The sequence below is a fragment of the Sardina pilchardus genome, chromosome 16 (assembly GCF_963854185.1).
Source record: "Sardina pilchardus chromosome 16, fSarPil1.1, whole genome shotgun sequence".
NCBI classification, from domain to species: domain Eukaryota; kingdom Metazoa; phylum Chordata; class Actinopteri; order Clupeiformes; family Clupeidae; genus Sardina; species Sardina pilchardus.
The window spans coordinates 13,793,166-13,812,941 of NC_085009.1; the positions used below are offsets into that span (position 1 = coordinate 13,793,166).

The 19,776-nt window shown below is 44.8% G+C and overlaps 1 protein-coding gene across 1 annotated transcript in view; it reads right to left on the minus strand.

Annotated features, from left to right (window-relative positions):
• Window positions 1-19,776, minus strand: part of zanl (zonadhesin, like) — a 51,211-nt gene that overhangs the window by 16,187 nt on the left and 15,248 nt on the right. Inside the window, exons 41-83 of the mRNA XM_062517272.1 lie at window positions 19,633-19,761; window positions 19,296-19,434; window positions 18,595-18,736; window positions 18,289-18,488; window positions 17,971-18,109; window positions 17,698-17,787; window positions 17,364-17,566; window positions 17,114-17,255; window positions 16,755-16,999; window positions 16,375-16,523; window positions 16,092-16,220; window positions 15,739-15,877; window positions 15,464-15,605; window positions 15,156-15,355; window positions 14,838-14,976; window positions 13,647-13,891; window positions 13,267-13,415; window positions 12,983-13,111; window positions 12,629-12,767; window positions 12,356-12,497; window positions 12,049-12,248; window positions 11,729-11,867; window positions 11,353-11,636; window positions 10,760-10,901; window positions 9,633-9,877; window positions 9,022-9,170; window positions 8,799-8,927; window positions 8,467-8,605; window positions 8,182-8,323; window positions 7,610-7,806; window positions 7,317-7,455; window positions 6,933-7,049; window positions 6,502-6,626; window positions 5,295-5,440; window positions 4,810-4,953; window positions 4,339-4,446; window positions 4,034-4,203; window positions 3,374-3,576; window positions 2,605-2,746; window positions 2,238-2,485; window positions 626-803; window positions 310-418; window positions 101-195 (exon numbers count right to left, since the gene is read on the minus strand). Coding sequence (XP_062373256.1) covers window positions 101-195; window positions 310-418; window positions 626-803; window positions 2,238-2,485; window positions 2,605-2,746; window positions 3,374-3,576; window positions 4,034-4,203; window positions 4,339-4,446; window positions 4,810-4,953; window positions 5,295-5,440; window positions 6,502-6,626; window positions 6,933-7,049; window positions 7,317-7,455; window positions 7,610-7,806; window positions 8,182-8,323; window positions 8,467-8,605; window positions 8,799-8,927; window positions 9,022-9,170; window positions 9,633-9,877; window positions 10,760-10,901; window positions 11,353-11,636; window positions 11,729-11,867; window positions 12,049-12,248; window positions 12,356-12,497; window positions 12,629-12,767; window positions 12,983-13,111; window positions 13,267-13,415; window positions 13,647-13,891; window positions 14,838-14,976; window positions 15,156-15,355; window positions 15,464-15,605; window positions 15,739-15,877; window positions 16,092-16,220; window positions 16,375-16,523; window positions 16,755-16,999; window positions 17,114-17,255; window positions 17,364-17,566; window positions 17,698-17,787; window positions 17,971-18,109; window positions 18,289-18,488; window positions 18,595-18,736; window positions 19,296-19,434; window positions 19,633-19,761 — 6,821 coding nt within the window. The remainder of the gene's footprint in view (window positions 1-100; window positions 196-309; window positions 419-625; window positions 804-2,237; window positions 2,486-2,604; window positions 2,747-3,373; window positions 3,577-4,033; window positions 4,204-4,338; window positions 4,447-4,809; window positions 4,954-5,294; window positions 5,441-6,501; window positions 6,627-6,932; window positions 7,050-7,316; window positions 7,456-7,609; window positions 7,807-8,181; window positions 8,324-8,466; window positions 8,606-8,798; window positions 8,928-9,021; window positions 9,171-9,632; window positions 9,878-10,759; window positions 10,902-11,352; window positions 11,637-11,728; window positions 11,868-12,048; window positions 12,249-12,355; window positions 12,498-12,628; window positions 12,768-12,982; window positions 13,112-13,266; window positions 13,416-13,646; window positions 13,892-14,837; window positions 14,977-15,155; window positions 15,356-15,463; window positions 15,606-15,738; window positions 15,878-16,091; window positions 16,221-16,374; window positions 16,524-16,754; window positions 17,000-17,113; window positions 17,256-17,363; window positions 17,567-17,697; window positions 17,788-17,970; window positions 18,110-18,288; window positions 18,489-18,594; window positions 18,737-19,295; window positions 19,435-19,632; window positions 19,762-19,776) is intronic.

Genomic DNA, 19,776 nt, shown 5'->3' on the forward strand with positions numbered 1-19,776 from the left:
TGGGCAGTGTAACCCGTAGAGTAAAGAGTGGAGTATGGTTATCTGTGTGTGTGTGTGTGTGTGTGTGTGTGTGTGTGTGTGTGTGTGTGTGAACTCGCACCATTGGGGTCGGTGATCATGCCACAGCTGGTGGGCTTCTGGGCTTCGCTCTCGATCTTATCGTCGCACTCGCCGATGCCACCGTCATGGCTACAGCTGTGGGAGGGGGGACGTTAAAATGTCAGCCTTTACATCTTCCAGAGGTCATTACGATCGGCCATTATCGGTCATTGTTGGTCGGTGTGTTTTTCATTGTGATTTCATACTCACTCTGGCCTGTCGTCAGGGACCTGCCAGCTCTCTCCGAGCTCGTTGGTGTTAGCCGCCGGTCGGCCATCTGGTTTTAGATTGTCGTCTCCAGATTTCCCGTTGTAGTTTCCTTTGGAGAATGAGGAACAGCGTGTCAGGGATGTGTGTGTGTGTGTGTGTGTGTGTGTGTGTGCGTGTGTGGTGTGTGTGGTGTGTGTGGTGTGTGTAGGGGGATGCGAGGGTGGAGGTATGCTACTCTTAATTACTGGCATACCAATGGAACATTCTGGAAAACGTTTGAGGTGTCAGCACATAGCTGGTGGCTCGTGGCTCTTACCACACATGCCGCAAAGGAGGCCGCTGTAGGAGGAAGGCAGGGTGACGTCGGCGTGGTGGTTGCCATCGAAGCGCACGCGCAGCCCGAACTCCGTCTCCAGAACCACGAACTTGCCGCTCAGGTAGATCTTCACGTTCTTCTCGACGGTGACCGGTGGAGTGACCCTGAAACCGTTCACCTGTGGTGGACACACAGACCACTTCATTCAGCTGCACCTAGTCTCTTAGCAACAATGCTCTTCATCTGGAGCAGAAGTAAAATCTCTTGTGGTACAGGACTTTACTTGCTTGTCAATAGACCCTTTCAACGAGAAACACAAAAACAATGCTTCTATTTTGTTCCCAAACTACTTCCTCTGCATTAAGGTAACATATTATGGAATGTTAAACGGAAACCTTGTGACACTGATAATGGAACTCTCTTAAAACGTTCTAAGCTTATACATCAAGTGTACAGGGAAAGAAGTGGTGGGACTGAAGTACAGGCGGCGCCCCCTGGGAATTATAGGTGCGGGAGGTGTACCCAATGTAACTTTACACAGAAGACGAGCACTTTCAGCCACCCGCGCACAGGGAAGTCCTTCAACATCAATGGGATTATCACCTGTAACACCTCGAATGTCATATACATGCTCAAATGCCCGTGTGGCCTGGCATATATCGGCAAAACCACACGGCCGTTAAAGACCAGAATTTCTGAGCATCGTTCCAACATCAGAAATCATGACCCTAAAAGCCCTGTGGCTGTTCATTTTACTCAGTGTTCTCACAATTTGTCTTCATTGCGCTACTGTGGTATTGAAGTGGTTAAAACACCCACTAGGGGGGGCGATACTAACTCTTTACTTCTAAAAAAAGAAGCCTTTTGGATTTACACACTGGACACTCTAGCCCCTAGAGGAATGAATGAAGACTTTGACTTGCGTCCCTTTCTTTAAACTGCTCTTGGCCTGGTTTGGACTGGAATGCTGTAACTTGTCTCTTATTTCCAATCTGTCAGTTTTTCCTGATTGTATCTGTGATGGTGCTCATGTTGTGTATATATTGCATATATTGATGTGGCTGCCTGTTATACTTATGTATTTAGTATTCACTACTCCTTAAAGGGATCTAGTGGCACTATAGGTGATATGAGTGTATTGAAATACTGTTGTGCTTTGTGTTATTTATTGCATGTTGGCACTTTACTGTATACTGGCTCTTTGCACACTAGCACTTTAAGCACTTTGCACTCGTCACTTTAATCACCTGCATCATGTGATGTCAGGTGTTCAATCAGTATAATTTGTATAAGTATGGGCTGCTAGATACCTATCTTATGTCTGAGGAAGGGCTGTTGGCCCGAAACGTCACAATGTGGTGAATAAAAGAAAGAAAGAAATCATTTTGGAGCCCTAGTGTGCGGACTTCTTTGTTCTTTTACTGAAGTAGAAGACACGGTGTTCAGTAAAAGTGGTGTGTCACTGCACTTTCGTTTGAGAATGCGCTGTCGCAGTCGAGCTGCTTTCATTGTTCGGCCCTTTTCACTGGCCTGTAATCTCCACTTGTTCTGACACGGCACGCTGAAAGTGCTCATTAGTGGCCTTGTTCTTCAAAAGCCTCCTGGAACTCACCTGGACTTTACGGCCCTTCTCCAGGATGACCCGCTGGCCGTAAACGTTAACGACCACGGCCCGGACGTAGGAGACCTTCTTGTTGCTGCCCCTGTGCTCGTTCTGGGTCTCGACGGTGAAGTACGGCAAGCCGGAGGTCTCGTTGCAGGGTTTGGTTAAGGTGTAGGAACAGGAGCCCATGAAGTGATGGGTCTTATCGTCAAACGTGTTGTAGTGGGGATCTCCGGACACCGAGCACGTTCCCTTATCTATGTGGGGAAACAGGCATTGCAGTAACACACAACATAACAATGAAACAACAATTTCACAAAGGATTTCAAAACTTTCAGGTGAGACAGCAATGTTCTAATCAGCAAACCGATCGTACCCAGCGGTTGACAGCCATAGTCACCGTCTTGCAGCTTGCATTCCTCGGTGGGGGTGCATGTGGTATTACGACACACAATCTCCCCACCACCATTACACACACACTGCTGTGTGCAGCCCTCCAGGTACCAGCTCTCGTTCACCTGCGCACAAAAACAACAACAGATCGTCGTCATATAACAAGAGATCCACGTCCACGATGACCGTACGGCCTCTCTCGTTCACGAGGAGCTGGACTCCTGAGCTTCACCCTGCCAACGACCCGGTGCAGGGCCCTTGTTCAAGTGGGCCTGTGAAAGTGTTTGCTATGCTTTGCCACCTCAGATGTTTCTTGGCGGGACGTGGAAACAGAAGCCTTGTAAATGGCTTTATGGGCAACCACAGGGGAAAGACCCATAGTTAAAGTTAAGCCTAAATCCATTCAGCTGTTCTCAGAAACAGCCGAGCCAGACATTATATTTAACAGTGTAACAGATGCACACGCCTCGCATAAGTCCAATGTATACACTGTACATGAGAAACAACATTTGTTTTATTGTGAATAGAATATGAAATGTCAACGTATATGTACAGCACATTCAAATTGAAAACTAATTATGAAAAGTCTAATCTGATATGTAAATATTTTGTACTGTATATTTTCATGTAAGTTTTCATGGTATCTGAAGACTGTCTCTCTCTCTCTCTCTCCATCCCTCCCACTCCCTCCCACTCTCTCTGTTTGTGTGTGAACACAGGCAGTGTCGTTGTCTTTCGGCGTGGACACTCACGGGGTGATATGAGCCTTGGGGATCCACGCAGCCGCAGTCCTTGAGCGGGACGCACCGGTCGTCGCTCAGGACGAAGCCGGGGTTGCACTGGCAGCCCTCCACGCACTTGCTGTCGCAGCCCGGCGGCCCGCTGACCCCCAGACATGTCTCCGGACACGAGCTGACGCACATGGTGTAGTGGCTGTTTGGGGGGCAGGCCAGTGCTGGAGAGAGGAGAGGAGAGAGGAGAGAGAGAGGAGAGAGAGAGGGAGAGAGAGAGGGAGAGAGAGAGAGAGAGAGAGAGAGAGAGGGAGAGGGAGAGAGAGGGAGAGAGAGGGAGAGAGAGAGAGAGGGGGGGGTTAATCACAAGCAGAGGGTGCAGGGGGGTGTTTTGATCGCAAAGCAATGTGAAGGGTGTGTTGCACTCCAGTGCGAAAACTGTCTCATGCATTTTGCCCTGAGTGTTGGTAAACTGTATATCATCAGTGTGTCACAGTCTGCAGTACTGTGTGTGTGTATGTTTGTGTGTGTGTGTGTGTGTGTGTGTCTTTACAAGTTAATGTTTGGATGCTTGGCTCTACATGACTATCATGTTGCTGTGTAAGTTCATGTGGGGAACAGAAGGAGAAAGAGAGAGTGTGAGAGAAAAACAGAGAGGGGGGGTGGGGGGCGGAGACTTACGACAGAATTCTGGCTCCCTCCACTGGTGAACCTTCGCTCCTGCACCCAGGCAGGCATCGGTGTAGGCCTGCAGTTGGTCACACAGCGTCTGCTGCATGCCGTCGTAGCGGCACATGTCAAACACGCAGCTCTGGAAGAACGGCAACGGGTCCACCACCTTCACGCAATCCCTGGACACGGGAGGACGCGAGAGAAGCCATGAGTGAGACACATAGTACACAACACCGGTAAAAATGACTCTCACAGTGCTCTCACGGTGCTCTCACAAGTCCAGCACAGTGTCTGTGTCTGCGACGTGTCCTTACCTGAAGGGACCCGCGGGGTCCTTGAGCTTGCCACAGTTTGCAGGGTTGGTCACCACGGCCTCCAGCTCTGGTTTGCAGGGAGGGTCAGGGGTCACATCAGGCTTGCACCTATTAAACACAGATGTGAGTCAAGTTGGCATTATGGATGGTATCATATTTATATATTCTATATATAGTATGAAATATTAATATATCCCTGTTGTGACTAATGAATAACCAACAAAAAACTAAGAAGGTCAGGGGTATATCAACAAAACATGTCAGACAAAACTTATTCATAACATTAAAAACCACCAGTCAAGTTTGCCTCTCGAGAAATGTGCTGCACTCTTGTGCAACTACAGTAGTTGAAATGCCCTCAGTATATCTGCCCCTACTGGGAGTAATAATATCTGTTGCTAAGAGGAGAAAGAAAACACAAATATTGTGAAACAGTGAAATCCCAGAGACGGTGAAGATGCACACACTCACACATCATCCTCGTCCTCATCTGTCTGCCAACTGTTCCCAAACTGATCGGAGCTGTCGGCCTGGGCACCATCTGGCTTGGTGAAGTCGTTGCCGGCGTTACCATCAAAGTCCCCGCACAGGCCGCACATCTGGTCGTGATACGTGCTGAGAGGGTCAGACGCAGAGCGAAGGACGTGAGAGTGGCCGAGGAATAAGAAAGAATAGACAGACGAAGAATACCAATGAGGATTATGATTATACAACTGAAACGGTAACTGTAACGCACTTCAAGATTCACCAGCAATTGAAACGAAAGAGATTTAAATCTCTAATTGTCTTAATAAGTGTTGAGAGAAAGTGGAATTGATCATTAAGTCCAATATTCTAATATGTGGTTTGATGTCTGCATTAGGCCCATATTCCAGTGTCATTGGATGTTGCGTGTGTGTGGTGCGTGTGTGTGTGTGTGTGTGTGTGTGTGTGTGCTGTATGCTTTATGTCCAAACCTGGGCACGGTGATTTGGGCGTAGTGGTTGCCGTCCCAGCGCACGCGGAGCCCAAAGGTGGTCTCCAGGGTGATGTACTGTCCAGCCAGGGACAGGGACATCAGCGGTGACGGCGAGTGAGGGAGGGCCACTCTGCGGCCATCCACCTGCACCAGGCGAGAGAGAGAAAGAGAGGAATAAGAAGACAGGGGAGAGAGAGAGAGAGAGAGAGAGAAAGAGAAGAAAGAAAGACAAAGAACCGTGAGAGAGTGATGGATGTAGAGAGAGAGAGAGAGAGAGAGAGAGAGAGAGAGAGAGAGAGAGAACAGAAATGAGAAGACAAGGAACAGAGAGAGATAGAGGAAGAGAAAAAAAGAAAGACAAAGAACCGTGAGAGAGTGAGGGATGGAGAGAGAGAGAATGAAAGAAAGAAAGAAAGAAAGAAAGATAAGGGGGTCAAAGGTTAACACCTACAGGCCATTGACCGTAAATCGCTTCCTTGTTAAGAGATAAGGGATAAGACCTCTGAAGTAAAAAGCATCTCTGATCCCCTTGCAAGATTAAAGACCAGAAGAGCTGCGCTCAAGTAGAGCATGTTGTGGCATGGCCAGGACTTATTTAAAAAGATTTGCCTGTGTGTGTGTGTGTGTGTGTGTGTGTGTGTGTGTGTGTGTGTGTGTGTGTGTGTGTGTGTGTGTGTGTGTGTGTGTGTGTGTGTGTGTGTGTGTGTGTGTGTGTGTGTGTGCGTGTGTGTGTGTGTGTGTGTGTGTATGTGTGCATGTGTGTGTATGTGGCAGTGACAACAGTATAGATGGCAGGATGAATAAAGCTATTGAAGTGGAGGGCAGATGTGGGAGATATGTCCCATTAATCCCGAGATTATTTAGAGGCTGCAATATGGAGAAAATAAAACTTAATCATGCAGATGTGTGTGCATGTGTGTGTGTGTGCGCCCGTGTGTGTGTGTGTGTGCGCGTGTGTATGTGTGTGTGTGAGTGAGTGAGTGTGTGTGTGTGTGTATGCGTGGGTGTGTGTGTGCGCCCATGTGTGTGTGTGTGTGTGTGTGAGTGTGTGAGTGTGTGTGTGTGCGTGTGTGTGTGTGTGTATGCGTGTGTGCGTTGGGGGATATGATCATTGTTTTATGTAACCAACATATAGAAAAGCAATTTTACGCACTAGCACACAATATTAAGGCCCACATGGGTTCTGAGATGTTAAATCTGCTTACCAGCGTTCTTCTGCTCTTCATCATGGTCACCGTGACGCCATTGACCGTCACATAGAGCTTCCTGAGGTAGGACACGCCGGACACTCCTCTCTCTTCATTCTTCCCCTCCACCGAGAACCACGGCCCTGAAAATGAGGAGTGGGCAGTGTGGTCAATCTCACGGAGCTCGGGTGACGAGTGCCGAGGCCCCTGAACCTGATGGCTGATTTCTGGTGGATTTCAAACCCTTCCTAATATTCTCCTCACCAATAAAATGTTTAAGAGCAATGTTAAAGGCTAAAACAACGTTTAAGTAGGAGAAAAAGCTATTTCCATTTTTTTTTTATATCTCAACCGATGCATTGTGTAATTCACCATAGGTGTGTTTTATTAGACGGGTGGGTCAGGTTGATGGAAGTCCCATTCTCCTCCACCAGGAGACGCTCTCTCACCTGTGTTGTTCTTGCAGGTGCGTGCCAGAGTGTACGTGCAGGTGCCCATAAAAGTGTAGAATCTGTCATCAAAGGTGTTGTAGTGAGGGTCTCCTGAAATCGTGCAGTCTTCAAAGCCTGGGAAAACACACATAACATGAGCATGGGTATAAGTGCAATACTGGTGAATGGATGCCTAGCTTGAAAATCTGCGAACTGCACTTGGTTACGTCTTAACTATAGAAGACCTAAGATCTAAAGACCTAACTTTAGAAAACAGGATGAAAACTAAGCATGAGAAATCTTCCATAAGACATGCAACACCTTCCACAGAATGTGCAACTCTACTCAACAAAAGTGGGTCAGTTTAAGCACTGAAGTCCAAGGGACTAGAGCCATACTTACCGACAGGGTAACAGCCAACAATGCCTTCCTGGACCCCACACTGTTGCATTGGGGGACAGCTGGTGGCCTCACAGGTAACATTGGGAGAGTTGCACTTGCACTTCTGCTTACAATCATTAGAGTAGAACTCCTCACCAGACTGAAAAGCCAGGAGGAATGTTGTTATCAAATGAGGAATATTGCAATCATAAACAATTAAAAAAAAAAACACACAGTTTATGGTCTATTGTTTGGTGGTAATTAATAATAAAAAAAACATTACAAATGAAAATAAAAAAAACACCCCCACACACCTCATAGTAGAGTCCATTGTGATCACATCCGCAGCTGTCTTTCTTGATGCACTTGCCAGCGCTGAGGACGAATCCTGGGTTACACACACACCCCTCGGCACACGTCCCGTTACACTGACCAGGAGTTGGCTGGACACAGGAAGGCTGGCAGGATGGAGCACAGGACTCAAAATGGCTGTTGTCAGGGCAGTCTAGAGCTGTTGGGGGTCAAAGGAACATCAATATGTTAGACACATACAGTACATATCTTGCCATGCTTCCCATGTAAGATATCTTAAAAGGCAGCATTTTCTCCCGTTTTGGACACAGCCATGGTCTCTCTTCAAGGGACTTAAGCTCCTAAACTAGAACCTGGCCTACAATGATGACGAGGCAAACGTTTTATTCATTAGTAATAATTAAAAGCACTAAAGCATGTGATTGTGGCGTTGGCAGCAGATATTACCGTGACTGTGATTACCTACGGCCAAATCACCACCATAGTGATATCTCACCGCTCTCACTTGTGGCATTTTGCTTACGCACTATCTTAGGATCAATGTTCGGAATGCATGTGTATACTGATGACTCACGGCAGAAGGTGGTGTTCCTCCACGATCCGATGGTGACTCCACGATCCTGACACTCATTCACGTAGGCCTCTATGGCCTCGCACAGGGCAGAGGGCAGTCCATCCAGCTCACACACGTCAAACATGCAGTCCTTGTAGAAGCTCTGAAAGTCAACATTTAGCATTATGATCATTACACTGACGAATGCTGTTATTAGAATCAGAAAACCCCTGATTTAATACACTGGGGGTTTCTCATCCACATTCCTAATGCAGCACTAATACTTAAGTTAGTTTATTAACTCACGTTGGGATTAACCCTGGGGTGGCACACAGCGAATGGGCCTTTGCTGTCCAGAATCATTCCACAGTAGGCAGGAGACTCATACTCATCCTGCTGGTCATCTGTGCATCCGGGATAAACCTCATCGGGTTTCTTGTTGCACCTAACAATCAAGGGTACAGTTATGTTAAGAATCTCTCCCTCTGTGTTTATTTAAGCCCATTCCACCCGCCATTGAATTTGTTTATACAGCACCATTAACACTTCATCTTATTCTAGGGAGGTCGCGCTTGACTAAGAGCAAACAGTCCATGCCTGTGCGGTAACTGAGAGTGTGTGTCTCTATGCGGTCTTACTCTGGGTCGGCGTTCCAGCTATCCCCGAACTCCACAGGGCTGGTCACCAGATGGCCGGTGGAATTCCGGAAATCATCCTTGGCATTCCCATTGTAGTCTCCGCACAACCCGCACACCTTGTTCTTATAACTGGCAAAACGACAATGACATATATTAAACACCGCTATGACTAATCGGTCACTACATATTTAGGTTTTTAACGGCTTTGACTGTTTCTACTCACTCTGCAATCACTTTGATGTCCATGAAGTGGTTGCCATCGTAGCGAACAGTCACTCCAAAACTCATGGCCACGGTGTAATGTTTTCCAGACTTGAAGACAGAAACGTCTGCAGCTGGGCTGAAAGGCACGTTGACTTTGGTCCCATTGAGCTGGATGAGGATATGAAGATCAGACATTAAAGAGACACACACACACAGCACACTGCATCAAATACATATCTCATGGGCCACTGCTCTATTACAGGTGTAAACAATCAACTACCGATGTTTGGGTAGAAATGGGATTTAATCATCAAGTAACCAAAACATACTCATTAATGGCCACAATTTCTTATTTTTTTCGTTTACTTTGTCTATTTGTCTTTTTTTTATTTTGTCTTTTTGTCTCTTTTCTCTTTTTTTAAAATACATTTTTGGGCCTTTTTGGATTTTTTTTGCAGACGGGACAGCGGAGAGGGACAGGAAGTGAGTGGGAGACAGAGACTGGGGCGGCGCGGAGGGGGAATGACCGCAGCAGGTCAGAATCGAACCTGGGTCCCAGTGGACACTGACACCCTACTAGCGCGGTCCTATACAGCTCCTACACCTTTCTTTTCTTCCACTTCTCCTCACCTGCACGTTTCCTCCTCTCAGCATGGACACGGTCACCCCTTTGACGTGGACGTGCACAGAGTCCACGTAGCTGATGAGGTAATTGTTGTGTCGGTTCTTATTGGTCACGTAGACCTCGTAGTGGGGCACGCCGGTGGCGTTGCAAGGCTTGGACATCAGATAGGTGCAGTTGCCCATGAAGTTGTACTTCTTCTTATCGAAGGTGGTGTAGTGGGGATCACCGGTGGCAATGCAGGTGGAGTCGTCTGGGGGGGTAGAAAATAAAACAAACACTGAACATTAGTGGCGGTCACTGAAGAGAAACATGACAAACGTGAGAAACACTGTCCTGGCCCGATGGCCACCAGACGGTGTCGCCCACTGTTTCGAAAGTGCTGCTCAGAATGATGTGTCTGACAGTGCAGCTACTGTATGCTCATGGTCATGGGATCAGAGTGGTCACTATGTAGCCATCTTCATTCCCAGCAGAAGGCATCGTTTCGGTAAGACACTTGGGGATTCTGAAGTCACAAAGTCTTTTATTAAGGGCATCACTCTTTGCTTGAATATCACAGAAGCAAATGGTGGCCAGTTCTTTTTGTTTACTGTTGCACAGTGTCAGTAATTGACAACATTTCCTTGACAATTTCAATTTGCATGGCAAGCAAAAAAAAAAAAAGTATGACAACTGACATGTATTAGGCAGGATTGCCTTCCTCGAGAGAACTATTCCTTCAAGTTCACTGCTGAACCTTAGATGTCCTCAACTCTAATTTGTGCACATGAGACTGAGAGAGGTGAACAATGGCCAGCTGAATAGCTTACTCTAACCACACAAAATAGGGTCATGCCCATGAAAAGTATCAGTTTATTCATAGCATGGGACTGAGAAGGAGGAATGCAAAACCTCAAAATGTGTGACTTATCTATGGTTTCAACGACTCAAAAACAAGTCACGAAAAAGAATAATAGGTGGAACTGTTATTTTCAGAAATAGTTAAGGGCTTTGTGGTTTCCCTCTCAAACAGCCTCTGTTGAACTCTGGACAATTTTGTAGTTATCCAGCAAAGGCATTTATGAAGTCACTCTTGTTTTTGCCCTTACACATTCTTGGAGGAAAACAAAGCATGTCGTGAATATACGCTTACCTTTGGGATAGCAGCCGTGAACTCCGTCGACCTCTCGGCACTCCTCAGCAGCAGTGCAGCTGTTGTCCACGCAGTCGAGAGTGAAGTTTCCAGCGCAGCGACACAGCTTGGAGCAGGCATCCCCAAAGATGATCTCTCCGGACTACAGAGGGGAAATGACAGCAGGTTATACAGTATATATTATATAGATTACATTACATTACATCACATTCATTACATTACAATACATGTGGCTGACGCTTTTTAACCAAAGCGACTTACAACATAGTACACATCTGAAGCTTTTTAAAGCAATTCTAACAACAGTTCTAGGAACAATTTAAAAAAGGTAGAGTGCAGTCAGAATAATGAACAATGAAAAATGAAATAGAATAATGAAAAAATTAGATTTTTCCATATATATATATATATATATATATATATATATATATATATGTGTGTATATTTAAATGTAAAAATATTGAAAAAATATAAGCTTTTCATTATTGTTTTTCATTATTGCTTTTCATACAAGATATACATGTATATATGCATACAGTTGAAGACCACATGCTGATACTAAAAACTTCCCCTCCATAAGAAACTCTTTGTACCTCATAGTAGTTGTTATCGGCGTCGAGGCAGCCACACCTCTCCTGGGGCACACAGCGCGAGCCTCGGAAGAGATAGCCGGGCTTACAGAAGCATCCGGTGATACAGGACCCAGTGCAGTTGGTGGAGGGCTCCTTACAGCTGGGGATGCAGGCTGGACCACACTCAATGTACTCCGCATTAATGGGGCACTTCACTGGGGGCGTCGTAGGCTTGGGCGTTGTAGGTTTGGGAGTTGTTGGCTTGGGCGTTGTAGGTTTGGGAGTTGTTGGTTTGGGCGTTGTTGCTAATGAAAGACAGAATAACCATTGTTGGAGTGCCTGTAACCTTATTTCATTTAAATAATACACTTAAAGCATTCACTTATACAAAACTCACCAATGGGGTAGCAGCCCAAAAGTCCTCCCTGGATGCTACACTCCTTTGAAGGGGGACACTGTCCATCACTACAGCTGACGAAGGGAGGATTGCACCTGCACTTCAGATCACAGTCAGAGGTGTACCACTCCTCTCCAGGCTGAACAAGAACAGAAGAGAAGATTAGTCGCCATTCAACATAGACACCAATGTACCGCATTATACAGTATAAACTCAATAAGGAGGAGGAGAATTATGGATTTTGGGGAAATATAGAATAACCATTAATTCAAATAATCACTTATAAGGAAACAAGTCAGTCAATGCATTGATGTATTCACCTGGTAGTACTGGCCATTGGTGTGTTGGCATCCACAGCTGTCTTGCCTGACACACTTGCCAGCGCTGAGGACGAATCCTGGGTCACACACACACCCCTCTGCACACGGTCCACTACACTGCCCTGGGGAAGGGGTGACACAGGAAGGCTGGCAGGCTGGAGCACAGGACTCAAAATGGCTGTCGGGAGGGCAGGTCAGGGCTGTTGATAGAAAAAAGAAGATATTAATTTTAATGATTTGCTAAATCCTTTTCTTTTGTCAATAAATGTGCAGGACCACCAACAATATGAGGGTGATAGAGACTCACGGCAGAAGGTGGTGTTCCTCCATGATCCGATGGTGACTCCACGATCCTGACACTCATTCACATAGGCCTCTATGGCCTCACACAGGGCAGAGTGCAGTCCATCCAGCTCACACACATCAAACATGCAGTCCTTGAAGAAGCTCTGCAGCACATCAGATAATACACCATGGAAATATTGTTAGGAAACTTTTAAAATCGAAAGTGTACCTACATTTTGCAAGACAGACTTCTTTACCCTAAAATATATTTCATAATGCATATGCAATTACTCACGTTGGGATTTATCTTGGGGTGGCACACAGCGAATGGGCCTTTGTTGTCCAGGATGATTCCACAGAAGGCAGGTTTCTCATATTTATCCTGCTCCTCTGGTGTACAACCAGGTACAGGCACCTCAGGAGATTTGTTGCATCTGAGTGGACAAAGTAGAATCAGTGCTAGATTTGCATGGCAAATATATTAATTAGTGGTTGATGTGACTTTGTGTTTCTTCATATATTATTGTACTGTAGGTCAAACTACCAGAAATATTTTCATCTTCATAAAATAAAGTACTTCTGCATGCAAATTGTATGTGTTAAAAGGTGGTGATGTTGTTACAGTATGGTGCTCCCTGTAAAATCTTACTCTGGGTCAGAATTCCAGCTGTTTCCAAAGTCATTCGGTTTTGTCACGAGTTCGCCTGTTGGTGTACGGAAGTCATCCTTGGAGTTTCCGTCGTAATCTCCGCAAAGGCCACAAATCTTCTCTTTGTACCTATGGAATCAAATCAGTTTTGGTTTCAGTTCATATATCAGAGCAAGATATAACAGTTGACTATTCCACTAACGCCAGCCTTATGGTATTGACATCCACCTGAAAAATACAAAATCAATGTTCTCACATCAAGTAGTATTTTTTCTTTTACTCACGCTGCAATCACTTTGATGTCCATGAAGTGGTTGCCATCGTAGCGAACAGTCACTCCAAAACTCATGGCCACGGTGTAATGTTTTCCAGACTTGTAGACAGAAACGTCTGCAGCTGGGTTCACAGGCAGGTTCACATTGGTGCCATTGATCTGGGGATACACAGAGAGAAGACAGTGATGAGACAACTAGACACTTCATACAAATTGTGGACCACTACTACTTCATGTACAATGTTGAACCACCACAGAATAAACATTTGAGCAGAAATTCATACAGAAAAAATTAACAAGTAAAGTTAAGCGTTAGAGTGAAAACATTCTGCATGGATACTTGCAATTCTATTTTCAGTAGCTGTGCGCTGCTTGCATCCTATATCTTACCCGCACGGTTCCTCCTTTAAGGATGGAAATGGTCATTCCATGGACGTAGACATGCACCGCTGATACGTAGCTGATTTTCTTGTTGTTGTTGCGGTTCTCATTGGACACGTGGACCTCATAGTGTGGCAGACCAGTCGTGTTGCATGGTTTGGACATCACATAGGTGCAGTTGCCCATGAAGTTGTACTTCTTCTTATCAAAGGTGGTGTAGTGAGGATCTCCAGAGGCAACGCAGGTGGAGGTGCCTGTGGGTGGAATCAGCTTGTTACTAGATACCAAGTATTTAAGTTAGTCATGCAAAATCAGAGAAAATTAAAAACTATTTATGACCAAAAGATATTAAAAAAAAAAAAATACCTTGAGGATAACATCCAGGGACTCCATTGACCTCTCGGCACTCCTCAGTGGGAGCACAGCTGTTGTCCACGCAGGAGAGAGTGTAGTTTCCAGCACAGCGACACAGCTTGGAGCAGCCATCCCCAAACACAACCTCTCCAGGCTGATGGAAAGACAAGCTTGTTAGACTTTGTCTTATTTTGATGATATTTAATCCAAAGATAGCTTAAAGACCACAGAGGTCATATCTATTTCTTGTATATACCTCATAATAGTTGTTGTTGTCATCCAGACAGCCACATTTGTCAGAGCGAACACACCGGTTTCCTGACAGCACAAAGCCTGGTTTACAGAAGCAGCCGCTCACACAGGTCCCAGTGCAGTTACTGGAGTCAATGTTGGGCTTCTGGCAGGTGGGAACGCACGATGGACCACACTCCGAAAAGTCAGAATTAGGGGGGCACGTCACTGTGTCATAAGAGAGAATAAAGAAGTTGAGAGAAAAAAATGCATAGAGAAATGAATGTAGAGATGAGTCTATCACAGCCAATAGGACAATCTACAGTAGATAGTGAATTAAAACAGTAGTGCTATTTTAACTTACCTGGTGTTGTTGGTCTGGGAGTAGATGGTGTTGTGGAAGGTTTGGGCGTTGTTGGTTTGGGTGTTGTTGGCTTGGGGGTAGTGGCTAAAAAAGAGGAAATGAGGAAATTCAGTTGTTAGAGTTCAATATCTAATATTATTGAAATATGTCATACGTTATTTGACAAAATTACAATTGTTCAGCTCTGATGGTATACATCAAAAACTAACAGAAGGGTTCTTCATGTGTTAAATCAACCAAATGACACTCACCAATGGGGTAACAGCCCAGAAGTCCTCCCTGGATGCTACACTCCTTTGAAGGGGGACACTGTCCATCACTACAGCTGACGAAGGGAGGATTGCACCTGCACTTCAGATCACAGTCAGAGGTGTACCACTCCTCTCCAGGCTGAACAAGAAAAGAAGAGAAGATTAGTCACCATTCAACATAGACACCAATGTACTTCATAATACTGTATAAGCTTAGTAAGGAAGGGGAGAATTATGGATTTTGGGGGGGAGTATAGAATAACCATTAACATAATCACCAATAAGAAAACAAGTCAGTCAATGCATTGATGTATTCACCTGGTAGTACTGGCCATTGGTGTGTTGGCATCCACAGCTGTCTTGCCTGACACACTTGCCAGCGCTGAGGACGAATCCTGGGTCACACACACACCCCTCTGCACACGGTCCACTACACTGCCCTGGGGAAGGAGTGACACAGGAAGGCTGGCAGGCTGAAGCACAGGACTCAAAATGGCTGTTGGGAGGGCAGGTCAGGGCTGTTGATAGAAAAAAAGAAGACATTAAAGAGTTATGAATTCGCTAAATCCTTTTTATGTCAATAAATATGCAGGACCACCAACAATATGAGGGTGATAGAGACTCACGGCAGAAGGTGGTGTTTCTCCATGATCCGATGGTGACTCCACGATCCTGACACTCATTCACATAGGCCTCTATGGCCTCACACAGGGCAGAGTGCAGTCCATCCAGTTCACACACGTCAAACATGCAGTCCTTGAAGAAGCTCTGCAGCAGATCAGAAAACACACCATGAAAATATATTGTTAGGAAAATGTTAAAATCGAAAATGTATCTAAATTTCGCAAGAAAGACTTCTTTACCCTAAAATATATTTCATAATGCATATGCAATTACTCACGTTGGGATTTATCTTGGGGTGGCACACAGCGAATGGGCCCTTGTTGTCCAGGATGATTCCACAGAAGGCAGGTTTCTCATATTTATCCTGCTCCTCTGGTGTACAACCAGGTACAGGCACCTCAGGAGATTTGTTGCATCTGTGTGGACAAAGTGGAATCAGTGCTAGATTTGTATGGGAAATATATTAATGAGTGACCGATGTGACTTTGTGCTTCTTCATATATTACTATGGGTTGAACTACCAGGTATCTTCATGATCCAAAGTACTTGTGTATGCATACTGTAATTACATGTACATTCTATGTGTTAAAAGTTGGTGATGATGTCATGATGCTCCCTGTAAAGTCTTACTCTGGGTCAGAATTCCAGCTGTTTCCAAAGTCATTCGGATTTTTCACGAGTTCGCCTGTTGGTGTACGGAAGTCATCCTTGGAGTTTCCGTCGTAATCTCCGCAAAGGCCACAAATCTTCTCTTTGTACCTATGGAATCAAATCAGTTTTGGCTTCAGTTCATATATCAGAGCAAGATAAAACAGCTGATTATTCCACTCACGCCAGCTTATGGTATTGACATCCACGTGAAAAACACAGAATCAATGTTCTCGCATCAAGTAGTATTTTTTCTTTTACTTACGCTGCAATCACTTTGATGTCCATGAAGTGGTTGCCATCGTAGCGAACAGTCACTCCAAAACTCATGGCCACGGTGTAATGTTTTCCAGACTTGTAGACAGAAACGTCTGCAGCTGGGTTCACAGGCAGGTTCACATTGGTGCCATTGATCTGGGGATACACAGAGAGAAGACAGTGATGAGACAACCAGACACTTCATACAAATTGTGGACCACTACTATTTCATGTAGAATGTTAAACCACCGCAGAATAAACATTTGAGCAGAAATTCATACAGAAAAACTGAACGAGTTAAGTTAAGCGCTAGAGTGAAAACATTCTGCATGGATACTTGCACTTCTATTTTCAGTAGCTGTGCGCTGCTTGCATCCTATATCTTACCCGCACGGTTCCTCCTTTAAGGATGGAAATGGTCATTCCATGGACGTAGACATGCACCGCTGATACGTAGCTGATTTTCTTGTTGTTGTTGCGGTTCTCATTGGACACGTGGACCTCATAGTGTGGCAGACCAGTCGTGTTGCATGGTTTGGACATCACATAGGTGCAGTTGCCCATGAAGTTGTACTTCTTCTTATCAAAGGTGGTGTAGTGAGGATCTCCAGAGGCAACGCAGGTGGAGGTGCCTGTGGGTGGAGACAGCTTGTTACTAGATACCAAGTATTTAAGTTAGTCATGCAAAATCTGAGAAAATTAAAAACTTTTTATGACCAAAAGATATTTAAAAAAAAAAAAAAAACCTTGAGGATAACATCCAGGGACTCCATTGACCTCTCGGCACTCCTCAGTGGGAGCACAGCTGTTGTCCACGCAGGAGAGAGTGTAGTTTCCAGCACAGCGACACAGCTTGGAGCAGCCATCCCCAAACACAACCTCTCCAGGCTGATGGAAAATCAAGCTTGTTAGACTTTGTCTTATTTTGATGATATTTAATCCAAAGATACACGTAGCTTAAAGACAACAGAGGTCATATCTATTTCTTGTATATACCTCATAATAGTTGTTGTTGTCATCCAGACAGCCACACTTGTCAGCGCGAACACACCGGTTTCCTGACAGCACAAAGCCTGGTTTACAGAAGCAGCCGCTCACACAGGTCCCAGTGCAGTTACTGGAGTCAATGTTGGGCTTCTGGCAGGTGGGAACGCACGATGGACCACACTCCGAAAAGTCAGAATTAGGGGGGCACGTCACTGTATCATAAGAGAGAATGAAGAAGTTGAGAGAAAAAAATGGAGGGAGAAATGAATGTAGAGATGAGTCTATCCCAGCCAATAGGACAATCTAGATAGTGAATTAAAACAGTAGTGCTAATTTAATTTACCTGGACCTGGTGTTGTTGGTCTGGGAGTAGATGGTGTTGTGGAAGGTTTGGGCGTTGTTGGTTTGGGTGTTGTTGGCTTGGGGGTAGTGGCTGAAAAAGAGGAAATGAGAAAATTCAGTTGTTAGAGTTCTGGTGAACAGCATTTCAATATCTAATATTATTGAAATATGTCATACGTTATTTGTGAAAATTACAATTGTTTAGCTCTGATGGTATACATCAAAAACTAACAGAAGGGTTCTTCATATGTTAAATCAACCAAATGACACTCACCAATGGGGTAGCAGCCCAGAAGTCCTCCCTGGATGCTACACTCCTTTGAAGGGGGACACTGTCCATCACTACAGCTGACGAAGGGAGGATTGCACCTGCACTTCAGATCACAGTCAGAGGTGTACCACTCCTCTTCAGGCTGAACAAGAACAGAAGAGAAGATTAGTCGCCATTCAACATAGACACCAATGTACTGCATAATACTGTATAAGCTCAGTAAGGAAGGGGAGAATTATGGATTTTGGGGGGAAGTATATAATAACCATTAACATAATCACCAATAAGAAAACAAGTCAGTCAATGCATTGATGTATTCACCTGGTAGTACTGGCCATTGGTGTGTTTGCATCCACAGCTGTCTTGCCTGACACACTTGCCAGCGCTGAGGACGAATCCTGGGTCACACACACACCCCTCTGCACACGGTCCACTACACTGCCCTGGGGAAGGGGTGACACAGGAAGGCTGGCAGGCTGAAGCACAGGACTCAAAATGGCTGTTGGGAGGGCAGGTCAGGGCTGTTGATAGAGAAAAGAAGATATTAATGAGCTATTAATTCGCTAAATCCTTTTTTGTCAATAGATATGCAGGACCACCAACAATATGAGAGTGATAGAGACTCACGGCAGAAGGTGGTGTTCCTCCATGATCCGATGGTGACTCCACGATCCTGACACTCATTCACATAGGCCTCTATGGCCTCACACAGGGCAGAGTGCAGTCCATCCAGTTCACACACATCAAACATGCAGTCCTTGAAGAAGCTCTGCAACACATCAGATAATACACCATGAAAATAAATTGATAGGAACATTTTAAAATCAAAAGTGTATCTAAATTTTGCAAGAGAGACTTCGGTAACACTCCATAATAAGGGTCCTTAATAAATAGCAAACTAGTCATTAACTAACTCTTTGTTAATATTTGTTAATTGTTACTAAAATATCTATTTGCCACAAGTTAAAGTTTTTTCATCATTAATTAATTAATTAGTCATCATTTTTGTCTGAACCTCAGCATCACCTTCAGTAGTTTTCACATAATTTCGCTACATCTTTCAGCTTGCCTGTTTTGTTTTATCGAGGACCTTTGTGAACTTTGTGATCATTCATTTCCAGTGTGGGAGACCCATACTGATAGTATTACTAATATTAATGATGAAAAAAACATTAACTTGTGACAGATAGATATTTTAGTAACAATTAACAAATGTTAACAAAGGGTTAGTTAATGACTAGTTTGCTATTTATTAAGGACCCTTATTATGGAGCACCCAGACTTCTATACCCTAAAATATATTTCATAATGCATATGCAATTACTCACGTTGGGATTAATCTTGGGGTGGCACACAGCGAATGGGCCCTTGTTGTCCAGGATGATACCACAGAAGGCAGGTTTCTCATATTTATCCTGCTCCTCTGGTGTACAACCAGGTACAGGCACCTCAGGAGATTTGTTGCATCTGTGTGGACAAAGTGGAATCAGTGCTAAATTTGTATGGGAAATATATTAATGAGTGACCGATGTGACTTTGTGCTTCTTCATATATATTCATATAAGTATCTTCATGATCCAACATAGTTCTGTATGCATAATAACATATACATTCTATGTCTTAAAAGTTGGTGATGACGTCTTGATGCTCCTTGTAAAATCTTACTCTGGATCAGAATTCCAGCTGTTTCCAAAGTCATTCGGTTTTGTCACGAGTTCGCCTGTTGGTGTACGGAAGTCATCCTTGGAGTTTCCGTCGTAATCTCCGCAAAGGCCACAAATCTTCTCTTTGTACCTATGGAATCAAATC